The sequence below is a fragment of the Crocuta crocuta genome, unplaced genomic scaffold, assembly GCF_008692635.1.
Source record: "Crocuta crocuta isolate KB4526 unplaced genomic scaffold, BGI_CrCroc_1.0 scaffold118, whole genome shotgun sequence".
In the NCBI taxonomy this organism is placed as follows: Eukaryota; Metazoa; Chordata; class Mammalia; order Carnivora; family Hyaenidae; genus Crocuta; species Crocuta crocuta.
The window spans coordinates 16,126,674-16,141,492 of record NW_027551558.1 but is presented as its reverse complement, the minus strand read 5'-3'; the positions used below and the strand labels follow the sequence as shown (position 1 = coordinate 16,141,492).

The 14,819-nt window shown below is 35.9% G+C and overlaps 1 protein-coding gene across 9 annotated transcripts in view; it reads left to right on the top strand.

Annotated features, from left to right (window-relative positions):
- Nucleotides 1-14,819, top strand: part of NRXN1 (neurexin 1) — a 1,134,059-nt gene that overhangs the window by 577,315 nt on the left and 541,925 nt on the right. For 8 of the 9 annotated variants that reach the window (XM_077749163.1, XM_077749167.1, XM_077749164.1 and 5 more), the window contains 2 exons: nucleotides 4,397-4,570; nucleotides 11,113-11,232. In XM_077749163.1, the coding sequence (XP_077605289.1) occupies nucleotides 4,397-4,570; nucleotides 11,113-11,232 (294 nt within the window). Of the gene's footprint in view, nucleotides 1-4,396; nucleotides 4,571-10,165; nucleotides 10,193-11,112; nucleotides 11,233-14,819 lie in introns of all 9 variants that reach the window. The other variant, XM_077749165.1, reaches the window with a different exon arrangement.

Here is a 14,819-nt window from a genome sequence, read left to right as displayed (position 1 = left end):
ACTATAAACTAAATCTAGTAAAATGAGACGTGAATTTGATGTCTTGTCATTCCAGTTATACTAGAAACAAGGAGACAGCCTAGACTTCTCATTCTGTATCTCTCACTATAATCAACATAGAATGAGGCACACGTAGATATGTCATTACCAGGCATGCCAGCAGTCACGCCAGTTGCCGTAATGTGCTCAGTGCATGCTCTACCCATTGCTTTCATACTTTGTCTGTAATCCCCACAGCCTTGCAAGATATGCATTATTAACTCATTTCATATATGAAGAATCTGACTCTTAAGGAAGTTATATAACTTAATGTGCCTTCACTAAGACAACCAGTAAGTGGCTGAGCCAAGGTTTGTAGACAGGTATAAGTAAAAAGCCTGTGCACTATTCTCTTCTTATTACTGCCCAACTACTAGAGTATGGCTATTTGTGATATCAACTGATACCATTCCATAGATAACACCTTTGTGTGTGTGCATGTGTGTGTGTGTGTGTGTGTGTGTGAGAGAGAGAGAGAGAGAGAGAGAGAAAGAGAGAGTGTGTGTATTTTCAGTATTCTTCTAAAAAATACTCTCCAGATGTTTGAGGTTATCTGGCTTTATACATGTTCTCAGCATCTTCTGCTAATAATGCCCCAATTCCATCATTGCCTTGTCAGTTGCATACGTGGCCTACTTAAAGGATATAAGTAAAAATCAACGCTTCATAGCTTGAAGAAGGGGTAACAGGCTGGCTTCAAGTCCATGGGAACCTGGCTCTTATTAGATGTCCATTCTGGCTCTTGTTCACACACAGTGTCATTAAAAAGCATATCCTCCTTCCCATGTGCAGGATTTTGCCTGCAAAGATCCCATTAGTGCTAATGGGTCATTTTAACTTCCATCACCTCAAGGATCAAAAGAAGCTGCATCTTTGATGAAGTGTTAATACTATACAGGGCTCAGGCCACTTAAGGGTTTCCTTTGTTCTCTTCATAGGGGAACCCACCAGGGGACTTTAGACCACTGTCTACTATATGAAGAGGTTATAAAGACAATATGAAGGGGTGGTGCTAAGTGCAGCTTCAGTAATGAAAATGAGAATGCATTCCCTACTTATCCACCTTAGTATATGTTTGAGGCTTGTATCCTGCACTGCTTGAATCAATATGTTCTGCTCTTTAATAACACAAGGGAAAGATTTCTACTTTTTTGCAGTAATCTCTGAAAAGTTGCTCAGGCACATATGTTTGCCAACAGAAAAAAAAATAGGATTGTGGCAGGAAGCGGGGAAAGGAAGTAAGTGCATTCTAGAATTAGCTCTCTCCCCATGTGTTGCCTTAGCATTCTTTCTTTCTTGATTCTTTTCTACGGTGACCTCAGTCCATCAGGTGGCTGACATGTGTTGAGTGCCCACTGTGCTTGTCATCCAGTACTAGGCACTGTGGGAGAATGTAAAATAAATAGAGACACAGTCTATCTCTTCCAGGAGGTTGCCATCAGAAAGAGGAAGATAGGTTAGCAAACATATAGTGTCTTATACATAACTTTCAGTGTAAATTGTACCTCCGAAAGGCCTGCAGCAATGCTAAGAATTCTTTCTCTAACTATTCCCTCTGTTCTTGAACACTACATTCAATAGGACTGGAGGAGGGCTGAAATTTTCTAACAAATTTAGTTCAACAAATGAACATAGGGACCGTTTTCTTGCATTGATATTTGACATGTAAGAGTATAAATCTCTGCTCAGAATCTCAGATGTGCACCAAAGGTAACTCTTTCTGTAACTCACCTTGGTTCCCAGTTTGAGTTCTGATCCTTTGAGTTAGTGAAAATGTAGTTTCAGGCAATTTCCCCCTTATTTCCATGAGATTGTGTCTAAATTATGTGGGTGGGGGATTTCCACTGTACCAATCTTTTGGGAGATAGAGATTATACAGGAGCTGGTCTTGAGTGTCTATATTCATAGTTTGGGTGCGCACCGAATTGCCGGCATCTTCATTCTTGTGTGCATGACCCATTAAGTTCAGTCTTTTTCTGTTTATTTCTGTGAAACTCTGGGAATTGCTGTGTTGCTCCAATACCACGGTTGGAATATGGGAAGTTCTGTGAGACTGCCTCAGTTCTTAGCATGTCTACATCTACCATGCAGTTATTTTTTCCCCTAAGAATCACTCTTGTAATTTTCTGGGTCTCTTGAGGAACTGCACACAAGTCAATATAATTCTATAAACTTACCTGAGGTTTTTACCTCCCTGGGGCTCAGCCCTCAAATTAGAGCACTATGTCCTCTTTTGCTATTCAATGACTGTGTCCATATTTCTTCTCCTCCAGTTTTCTCTCCTGTCTGCTTACATGTGTGGTAGGAAAGCTTTATTCTTCTCTTGTAGTTGGCTATATATTCTGTCTATTTCACTCTTTTAAGAGTCTTGACTTATACATAAGGTAATTTGCAGAAATGCAGGAAGATGATTTGATATCTTTGGTTTCTGATTCTTATCCTTTCTCTGAGATAACTAAAACACAATGACTTTAAATTTAAGTGAGAGCAAAGACTGGAGAAAAAGGAAATATGGAGAAAAAAAATAAGCCTTTTCAAAAATTGTACCCACCTGAGATGAAAACCATACTATCCTTTAATATTAAGAATATGGTTAGTAGTCAACAGATGTTTTATTTTATTCAAAAGGTGGAGGAAGTGAACACATCCAGTATCTCCAATACATATCATCCAGGATCAGTGGCATCTTAGTGTAGTACTTAGAGCTTATAGCTATCAGGGACCTAAGTCCTCAGCATTTATGGCAAAATAACTTTAAGCAAGCTCAACTCACTCATCAATACTATTAAGGGCTCATATCCATGGTTTGATTTCAGCCTATGTATAACTAGTAGGTTAACTTATTACTGTTTCGTGGGTGCTGGCAGAAGACAGAAGATTTCTGGGTCAGAGAACAAGGACTTTATTACTCATGACCCATCAAACAGCATGAGTATCCACATGAGTATCAGTTCTCCTTTATCCCAAGTCCCACTATGACAACACAGAGGGACCTAGATAAACATTAGGAATGTAGGAGTTTTGTGTTACACTGGGGAAAAGGTATCAGATGGCATGAAAGTTTGGCTAACATGATAGAGAAAATCCAACTGACAATGAAAAATCAGAAAAAATAAATAGCTCAACAGAGTATGTTAGTAGAACGTTAAAACAGGAACATTTGTCACAGAATTTTGGGGTCACACTCCTTGTCTTCTGCATTGACTGTTTACTAAAGTCAGTGAATTACTTCTACTCAATGCCATACAGATATGGTGGATAATCTTTGATAGGAAATGAAGCAATCATACATAGATTGCAATCTGTCCTTTTACGTAGTGGCCCAGGAAGTGGCGAAATCTCAAACCTAGAGACATGAAATGACATAGCAGAGCAAAGTGTTCCATCAGAAACTTCAATAAAATTAGAAAGAAATAATTGATAACTTGTCAATGGATCCCAGAGCAGCATAAAGAATTCAAAGTGATATAATGTCACCTAAATAAAAAATACCTGAAAAAGGATATAAGCAGACTATTATGGGAGTCAGTTAGCAAAGATAAGGGGCAAGTCGAGTAGAGAAGGTGATTGTGGACCCTGGAGAGAATTTATTGAACTTCTGATTAACTCAAAGACTCAGAGTTTGGGGCGCCTGGGTGGCTTAGTCGGTTAAGCGTCCGACTTTCGCTTGGGTCATGATCTCGCGGTTCGTGGGTTCGAGCCCCGCGTCGGGCTCTGTGCTGACTGCCAGCTCAGAGCCTGGAGCCTGTTTCAGTCTGTGACTCCCTCTCTCTCTGACCCTCCCCTGCTCACGCTGTCTCTCTCTCTCTCTCTCCTAGAAATAAATTAAAAAATATATGTATTAAAAAAAAAAAAGACCCAGAGTTCTCTGTGCAGAAGGATCACTGAGTATCTACTTCATATTTTCACTCTGGTGGATACTTTCTATATTTCATCTCAGTTAATTCTCACAAAAACCTTTAGAACAGATTTTATCATTTCTGTTTTAGAAGTGAAGTTTCTAATGATCAGAGAAACTAAAAAAAAAAAAAAAAACAAAAAGATAAAAGTTGCAGATTTAGTAAATAACCAGGCTTGGATTTTAGTGCAAGAATATGCAACTCCAAGGCCCATATTCCTTCCACTTGGCCAGCCTGTATAGAGCTCATTCAGTTCTCTGTGGAAAACTGTCTTTGACTGCTGGTATGTTGCTCAAGCACTTCTATTGTTGTATATACTATTAGGAAAATACCTGGTTATAATTGGCTTTTTTATTAATTTAATGAAAAATAAACCAAACTATTGTTTTCCAGTTCTACTATACATTTAAAGCAATGACAAGTTACTTTTGTGACCAAAACTTTGATTTTTCCCACAGGTGACTTATATATAGGAGGAGTGGCTAAAGAAACATACAAATCTTTGCCGAAACTCGTCCATGCCAAGGAGGGCTTTCAGGGCTGCCTGGCGTCAGTTGATTTAAATGGACGACTTCCAGACCTCATCTCAGACGCTCTTTTCTGCAATGGACAGATTGAGAGAGGATGTGAAGGTACTAGATCTTTGTTATCAAACTCTCAGTAATTCTAATTCCACCCATAAATAAGAACAAATCTCTAGGCAGCAAAATTTATTTCTGCCAACTGTTCAAACCCCGCCCCACTTGGGCTTAGAAGTTCTTTTTTGTGTTTTTCATTTTTCAGCCCATAAATCCTAAATTTTCTGGACTGTTTACAAACCTACATTAGTGCCTTATGTAAGACGGAAGCTCTGTGCATGGATCTTGTTATTTTCTGCTTCTGTGTACACTCTAGAATTTGCCTAATTAGTGGGTTAATCATTTCTGCAATGCCTGCTTTAAGACATTAAATAGTTACCATGTTTAGACTTAAAAATATATATTTACTCCAGCAAGTGTCAATCATTGAGACTGTTTTTTTCAAATCTACATTAAGCAGGCTACAGCAAGAGTATAAAGTTTAGATATCCCTTGTCAAATCACTTTTTGATTTGTAACTACCTGGCAGCAAGAGTTTTTTTCCTGTATATCATCAGTTTGTTTTAGCAAAAATGGCTTTCTTTTATTACCCAGGACTAATATCCCATACTTGAAAAATGTGCTCAAGTATCTTTCTGTTTTTCTGTGCTCTCTATAAGACAAAGATCTGTGGGAGTACTTTTTGATCGCTACTTTCATTTTAGATAATTTTCATTTCAACACCTCAGATTATTTGAGCCAATTCTCCTTCCATAAATGTAATTTAATCACATTATCCTGAATTTGGGGGCTCTGAATGTATTGCTGCTTCTCCTTTAATGTTGAAAACAGTTTGGGCTATTTTGAAAATTTTAGATTCATAAGGAAATTTCATATGGGAGATGCAAAGAAAGACATGTGAATTCCTGTCCCCCAGATTATGAATCATCTCTTCTCAGTCAAAATAATGCTATTAGATTTAGCAATTACCTAAGTACATTTTTTAATACATTTTATTCTCTCTGCAGTATGTATTTTCCTGAAAAGTCAGGTGAAATTCAAACTGTGTTTTAATCTTTCTGGAAGATAATGTTATTTAATGGAAGCCTTCACTGAAATTTCTGTTAATATTACTGCTATATTTATTTTCTTTATTTCAAACTTTGGTATAACACGGTCTTGTAAAACAAAGGGAAACTTTTCTCCGTTTACCAAAGGCAACAAGATTGTTAAGTGAATAAATTCTTTCTAGTGGGTGGATACAAGTATGTGGTCATAACTTTGATTCTTGGAGGTGATATAATCAATGAGAATAAATCCATTAAAAAAATAAGTACTACAAACACCTGAAAATACTTTTTTCAAAAATAGACCTTTCTGCAATTTGCTTGGTAAGTGACTTCTCACCTACAGAGAGATGTTGGAAGCAGACAGACATATCCACAGCTACACACCCACAAGATAGAAAACCAAGCACACACATATAACCCCCTATGCCTGGCACATACATGAAATGAGTGGGCGAGTATAAGGGAAAACTAATGCGAGGACAGGTGGACTGAGAAAAGATATTTGCAAAAATGATATTTGGTTTTATTTTTTTAATATAATCTAATAAGCAACTTGGTAAGGTGGTTATATATATATATATATTCTCTTGCGTAACAAAGTACTATTGGAACATTTGAAATCATTTAGTAAATTATGACATTGGTTCTTTCCTTACCTTATTTAGGATGTTTAATATCTGAGTTTTAATAATTCTTACCCTCCTTCTATCCCTTTTTCTTTATTCTTAGAATGTTACCGTGTCCTTGCCTTTCTACCTTGACACATCCCTGATTTTTCATTCCAACACCAAGATTAAGAACTTTTAGGGGCACCCGGGTGGCTCAGTCAGTTAAGTGTCCAACTTTGGCTCAGGTTATTACCTCATAGTCAGTGGGTTCGAGCCCCGCATCAAGCTCTGTGCTGACAGCTCAGAGCCTGGAGCCTGCTTCAGATTCTGTGTCTCTCTCCTTCCCTGCTGCTCTCTGTCTCTGTCTCTCAAAATAAAATAAAGGCATATTTTTAAAAAAAAAGAAATTTTAACTTATGATTATTTCTATCCTCTCAAGTTCCTAGGAATAATCTTAGATAAACCTGTCATACGTGTAATTGGTGAGATACTCATATTTTTTAGGAATAGTGATCAAATTCTAGATGCTTGATGCTTGATGAATTATCTTTCTTTTTTTTTCTTTAATTTTTTTTTAATGTTTTTATTTATTTCTAGGAGAGAGAGAGAGAGAGAGAGAGAGAGACAGCGTGAGCAGGGGAGGGTCAGAGAGAGAGGGAGTCACAGACTGAAACAGGCTCCAGGCTCCGAGCTGGCAGTCAGCACAGAGCCCGACACGGGGCTCGAACCCACGAACCGCAAGATCATGGCCTAAGCGAAAGTCGGACGCTTAACCGACTAAGCCACCCAGGCGCCCCGATGTATTATCTTTCTAAAGATAGTTGTCTTATGGATTTCAATCCAAATCACACTGGAATCACTGAATGTTCATAATAATAGAAATGGTATGAATTTGTCAATGACCAAATACCTTTCAAGATTTTCCATCATTCCTACCCAACAAGACCCACAAATCTCTAAGCCCCTTTCATATAAAAAGTTCTTGGTCTTTCCTAATAACCATTTGCTGCTTTCCATTTTTAACTAATTTCTTTGGGTAATAGCTGCTTTTATTTACATAACACACTAGCTGGGAGAGGAAGCTTGCCTTTTGCAAGTCCCCTTTAGATGAATGTTTCTCAAACTTTAGCCAGTATCAGAATCATCTGGAGAGTTGTTAAAATCCAAATTCCAGAACACTATCCCCAAGGTTGCTGATTCATCAGGATCCTAGAATTTACGTTTCTAACATGTTGCTAAAATGATGCTGATTCTGTTGTTCCGAAGGCCAAACTTTGAAAACTACTGCTAGGGTGGCATTTTCCTACCTACCTAAGAGAAAATAGAGACTGGTAATCCACCAAGAATCAGTCTCAGTTAATACTAAGTCAAATTAACTTTTGTACATAAAGACAGTGAAAACAATTTTAATTCAGACACTCTTTGCATAGTATCTGAATTCAGCCCCAGAACTGTTATAAGCCACAGAAATACTTAATTATTAAAGCTACCATTGACTTAGCACTAGTGACAATCAGATTGCATATGCTATTTCATTGTATCCTTAAAACTCTGTAAATTAGGTAGTGCTGACATTTTTAAGATGAGTAAATTGAGCCTCAGAGATTTGAGATGACCTTCTTAAGGTGACACGGCTCTTACAAGCTTTGAACCCAAGTTTGCCGTACTTGAAAGTCCAGGCATCAAAACACTTTCCTCTCTTGTTTCTTTGGTTTCCAGAGATGTTAGTCTTACCTTCACTTCTTTTCCTTTTCAGCCATATCCTTTTACTTAACCACTTAGTACACATATCCTTGTGGCTTGTTCTCAATTTTATTCAGTGATAAAATAAAAGGAACAATACATAACTAAAGGGAAAATAAATTCAGGGCTTTGTCTTGTGTAAATGCCTGTCCATGTTTAAATATTGTTCTGGAAGGTGACTATTTTGAAAAATGTGTCTTGTCAGACTGAGGCATGCATTCTCCTATAAGACCTGAATATAAAAAGACTGTTGTGATAATGAAAAATAATAATAATAAAGCATGTCTTTCTGCGCATATAAAAGGTTGGCAGCCACTCTGAGTTGCCGCTCCACAAATGGGCAGATTAGGTTTTAGGAGTGTAGTTTTAACATTTTTAGAATTTAGTATTATTTTGCGATTGTATTTCTGATGATTTTTACAGGAGCAAAAGTGAACACAGTAATTTGGCTCTTCATCAGTTGCTATTGCTGCTCTTACCTTGTTTTGGGCAAGTAAGGGAGCAGCTACGTATTGATAAAACAGCCCCTGACCCACACTGGGCGGGCACCACTCTCTGCTCCCAGGCTTATCCCAGGAGGGAATGTGCCAAGGAGGATTGCTTTTAAGAGTTAGTGTGTGTGTGTGTGTGTGTGTGTGTGTGTGTGTTTGTGTATGTGTGTGTGTGTGTTTCCTAATGTTTATTTTTGAAAGAGAGAGAGAGAAGAGTGCACAAGCAGGGCAGGGACAGAGAGTCGGGGGACAGAGGATCCAAAGCAGGCTCTGTGCTGGGAGCAGTGAGCCTGACGTGGGGCTCAAACTCATGAACCACAGATCCTGACCTGAGCTGAAGTTAGACACTCAACTGATTGAGCCACCCAGGTGTCCCTGTTTGTTTTAAACAAACAATAATTATTTTCAGTCTCTTTATTGCATGGGATAAAGATCACTAGACCACTTACCTCTTACAGATTGGAAGAACAACAAAAACTAAGCAATTTAGTGGTTCTTAGTTCTTTGATGAACTGGTGATAAAAACTATTACATCTACTTAGGGTTTCTAGGCCTGAGAAATTATTATTATTATTATTATTATTATTACCCATTATTATTATTGCTATTGGTATACCTATTGTTATATAATTAGTTCTTACAATGTTATGGTTTCTTAATTTGCGAAAACTCATATGGGTTAAGCTAAATTCAATAACTTTCTCTGAAGAATACTGAGAAAATTATAATAGAAATACTATTGTAACGAGCATGTTTAAAAAGACATTTCAAGAAAACGTTAATTTACACAAAGGCTAATTACAGGTAATTCTCATTTATTCACTAAAGCAGTTACCTCAAAGGCTTTCAGCATTAATAGAGTCTAATGGGGCTGGTATCATTTTTATATTTTCATAAAACCTCAAACATCGTGTTTACTAGAAAACATCTTTAGTTTTCTTCTCTAAAGCTGTTTAGACTGACTGCATTCCATTTTTACCATTCACTAAGATAGTACTTATAAGTGGGGTTCTGTTGTAATAAAGATTTCCAGGGCAGTTTAGAAGAGTTGAAGGGAATTATGAAGGTAGAGAAAATACTGACATAACTCTGAAATACTTAAGTAGTATATGTTCAGCCTGATAAGAACATTGAAATCTTGTAAAGGAATTTTTTGTAAGAAGAATTAGATTGCTGTTTGCTTCTTCCATCCCTTAGTTCTCTCAGCCACCGAATAATATATATATTATTACATTTTGATAGTTTGGTGTCACTCTGAAGGCCGCTGTTGGCATTGAATGTCTGGCATTACAGTCTTAAGCCTTAATTGCAACTGCAAGATAAAAAGAGGGGAAAAATAAATGAAAAGGGATCATTGATCTACTAATGACCATAGTCTACACTGTATCTGCGCATGACAAATGATGCCACATGTTCCAAATAAGCAATGCAATTCCTTTGGTAATGCATTCATATCTATCCAAGAGAGGAAAAAGATACAGAAGCTATTTTAATTTCTTTCATTACATGTCATTGGCTCAATTAACCATTATGTATACATATATAGTAAAATTCTAATAAATTACTGCTTTCTCATTTTTGGCTTCTCTTAAGATTTATGGCTGTTAGTATTAATTTGTTTGCTCTACATAGCACTTTTTCTCCCCTTTTAAAGCAGCATGCTTTTTGAATCTGAACATTCTGTGTTTGCCCCATTTTGGTATTGCTTACTAACATTTAATATATTTTGCTTTTTTTTTTTTTATTTTGCTGACAAAGTTGCATTGATGAAAGCTGACTTGCAAGGTAGATAGCCCTGTGTGTAAAAAACAAGACTGAAACCCCATAATACACAGTGGAAACCCCAAAGTGACATTTTCTTTACATCTTTCAGTAACTATTGTTTGGGTTTAGATTTACTCTCTCCACTTCTTGAACATTGTGCAAGAAGCCTCATCTTGTAGCATAGTCTGCATAAAGGCTTTCAGTCTTGAATATGTTTGTATAGTGATTGCCTCTAGTGCTTTGATCATCTTTTTTTAGTTCTTTGTTTTCCAGTGTTCTAGTTATGATTCTTTAGAAATAGACTAGAATTCTTTTTACTTGTATGTTAAATGGGGGCATGTCATTTCTACAGACTCTTTTCATTTTATGTTTAACTGCATGAAATTGTTAAAGCATGTGAATTGATACTTGCCAACATACCTATCCAAAACACCCAACAACCATAACTTTATCCATAGCTTGTGCAGGGAAACTTCTGGAAGCTTCTAGGGCATTTTTGCATAACTCTCTTCAGTTATTTTGCCAACCTTTATCTCAATTTCATAAAGCTCTAATCTCCATTTCTCATGGTGTCTCTATTCATTGGTCAGAAGTTAAGGAGATCCATGCATTTTCCTAAAATACAAATGGTGATAGAGAATTACTGATGATGGAATGAGATTACTTGCTATCATGATCATACTAGAAGCTATGTGCTTGCTTTTACTATTTGTTGGTTTAGTTTACTATTATAATGTATTTTGTTCTATATTTGAAACTTCAGAAAACCTTCCTATTACAGCTTCTCTGTTCCTAATTCAGGTGTGTGAACTAGAACTTTCAAAACTGGTTTGGTCATGTAATTTGAGGTGTTGGCAACTACTATATGTGACCTAGCTCATGTATAAAACACTTGTGGATTTTTTTAAAGAACCCAAGTTTCTTTTGGATTATTTTTGCAGGACCCAGCACAACCTGCCAAGAGGATTCCTGTTCCAATCAAGGTGTGTGCCTGCAGCAATGGGATGGCTTCAGCTGTGACTGTAGTATGACTTCCTTCAGTGGGCCGCTCTGCAATGACCGTAAGTACCCCTCTGAGTATGGACTCGGATGGTCATCATTGCTTCCAGTTACTGTGCGTCTTTATATATATTATCAATAAGTTAAAATGTCATAACGAGAAGCAGTTGGTTTTATAGAAAGTATTAATACTAAAGTATTAATCACGATGCCTTTAGCTAAGTGCTGTGATGATGGTGAGCCTTTGGTTTGCAACTTTTTACTGTAATTTGTTAATTGCTAATGGTCACCTTGTTGAAAATCTTTTTTTTTTATTTCCTACATGACAACCCTCCTCTAGTTTTTGAAAAAGACTCCTTACTGCTTTATATTAAATAATCTTTAATTGCAGAAGATTATAGGTTGAGGGCTGTAATTTTCATGAAAGGTGACACATCTCATTATGTTTCTCTTTCTATATCTTTCTTAAGCCAATATCCACCTTTTATTTTAAAAACAGTATGTTTAATTGTTGTTCTTTAGGCACTCTCTCTTATATTTTAAGCACCTGTGGATTTTTTTTTCCCTATAGTCACACAATTGTGTTGTTACAGCATGACTAAGAAACACAGCATTCACATTATATCACGGAATATCTATCTGCTAGTAACTAATCTGTATGATTGCAGTGAGAATTTTGCAGTGTCTGAATTAACTGGTATATAGGATGACATCCTGTTTCTTAATTTTCAAAGGGATTGTGCTTTACAGCACTTCATCAAAATAATAAAAGCATTTTCTACAAAACAATAAATTTCACTATACTGAGAAAACTTTTCTGGCAAAGCCCCCTGCTTGTAAAATAGAATGAATGATTTATATTATAAATGAAAAAGCTCTAGGATGATGGGATGAGGGAATGCGATGATTGAAGGTTTGGGCTTCTAGGCAAAGGCTGGGCTTGAGCATGGATTTAAAGACTAGAGGTTTTTCACTTTGATCCTTCTCCATTTGAGACTCTATTTCTGTAAGTACATATGTGTATTTCACTATTGAAGATAGGTCAACCTAAAATATTCCTTTGAACTGATATTATTGATATGGTACTGCCAGCTCTCTTCAGATTTTCTATTGAGAAATTGAATACAGGAATAATGAACAATTATTACAAAGTAAAATAGTCCTTGGAAGAGTACTGACACTGTAAATACCACACCACCATAGATAGGGAAATATTTTGTCTCCATCCTACCAGAGATATCTTCCATAGAAGTACAGCAAACTTGAAGCAATGCACAGGTATCCATCATATATTTGCACACACAGAAAAAAACCCATATTTGGATTTCTATAAATGACTTTAAATGAAGACTCAATAAATAACTAAGTACTTATATATACCTAAAACAAAGCAAATACAAAACTTTTATATGCTTTTAATAAATATATGTACATATGTATCCAGAATTATAACTTCCTGCCTTTGCTCCTACCCCACAGAAGCTAACATAAATTTATTTTCAAGGACAACCAGAAGACTGATAGTTTGTTATGATTTTATTATGGTAAATCTTTAATCCTCAATAGGATTCTGACAGATGTATGACTACATGTGGTAGCTGAGAGAGCTTTTATTGCATAAAAATGTTTTTCATTTTGCTAAAGAACTTTCTCTGCCAAACTTAATCTAGTTTCCATGTTTTACAAAATAGTTGCCATTTGGTTGTGTCAGATTGTATATTCTCATATACCAGTTAAATTTGAAGAATATAATTCTCTGTATGTATTTGCTAGACATTTCCTAACAGAACATGAAATTCCTACCCTAAGTATCATGCTGTCTTCACATCATTTTACTGAAAATTATTTGAATGCTGCTCTTGAGCGATAGTAGTGGTGATGATAATGATAAGGCTATTTGTTATTTTCTTGTAAATAAGGTAAATGTCATTCAATAAATGTGTCTCCTGATATGCCTCTTGCACATCAGCATTAAAATTACTTTGGAAGGCTCTCAGAATACATACATTTTGATTAAATCATTGCCTCTTAATGGGTTTTTTTGGAAATGCAAAATACTTTCCTGGTTTGTGCATAGAGTTTTGGTGGTGAGGATCTGTAGGTATAAATCAACATTTAAAAGCAAATCTTATTTTCATATCAACTTTAATTTGTAAATGGAACACCAGTCACTGTCACCTTTGTTAAAAGGCAAACTGAACCATCGTAAAAATTTTTAAGAGTTTATTTAAGGACAAATAGATTCAAACTGGGCAGCATCCAATCTAGAAGATGAAAAGGCATCCAAGGATCTGTACAAAATGAAAGAATTATAGGCAGAAGGGACCAGGGACAGGCAAGTAATACTGGCAGGAAAAAAAAAGCATGTTGCTTATTGAAAAATTACTTTTCTTTAGGTAATGACAGGGTCTATGAGGCAGATTACCTAACTATTGATAATCCGAATAGTCCTGATTGACTGGATTAAGATTGTTTCTGGGACAGTTAAAACTGTAATTAAATTGAGTCTTAGTTTGTGGGGTTTTGCATAAATGACTTCATTTTGGGCCTTCTGTATTTTTTTTTTTTTAGTACCTTGAACACATGCAATAGATAGGGCAATAAGAGTAGCATGCCGTATTTTCTTCCATTGTTACATTCATCAGAATAAACATTATTTCTGCATCTCCCTATTTTTTTATGAGTTACACACAGAATTAATGTGATTCCTGGGATTTTAACAAAATCCTTTTCTGTATGGAATTTGACTTTTTTTAAAATAAAGCTATTTAGGACATTTTATTTCTTAAAGAAATTTCTATCTGTAGTTTAGGTATTTATCCATAAGTTCCATGACAGCATTCCTTCAACTCCATAGAAAAACAAACAAAAATGGAAAATAAAAAGAAAGCTTTTAAAAAAGGAGAAAGAATACAGCACATTGCAAATAAGACACACTATCTCCAAAATAGACCTTCTGAATATCATCTCTCTGATAAATTTCATAGAATGGGTTAGAGTAACTAGAAAATTTTATTTATGTTAGCCTGGAGATATAATTAAAAATGGAAAGATGGGAATACTTTTTAGCTTGTAAGTATAATCTTGGGTAAATTGTACTAATTAATGAACGTAAAGAAATCTTTCCAAAAAAAAGGCACTTATGCAAAATGATGCCAAAGGCTACTTTTAAAGAAAAATGTTTGTGAAACCTTTTTTTCCCTGGAAAATTGCCATGTAAATGACCTACTCATTGAGAAAAGCAATTGCTGTGTGTATGTGTGTAGGGTAGTGTAGTGTACTGTACCCAACTCGATTCTTCCATATCAATACTATATATTTTGGCTTTTTGTAGTAATTTTCTGGTTAAGTTTTCACATTTATTATCCCTTTCTCCTCCAATCCACCCCATGCTTTCTTATTAATTTTGTTCTTTCTTCCTATTCTCTGTAGTTTAATACCTCTAGCTCTTCCTGATTCTCCTAATCAGAGGCAATATTTTTCCTCCTCTGACTGCTGTAGAACTTTCTTGATGCAATTTTATCAGTCATCACTTTCTGACCTTACATTATTTAGGTTTGGTCTTATCTCCCTGTTAAGATTATATTGTAAGACCACATGCCTCTCCCAGGAAATATTCCTTTTTTTTTTTTTTTTTTAATCTTAAACC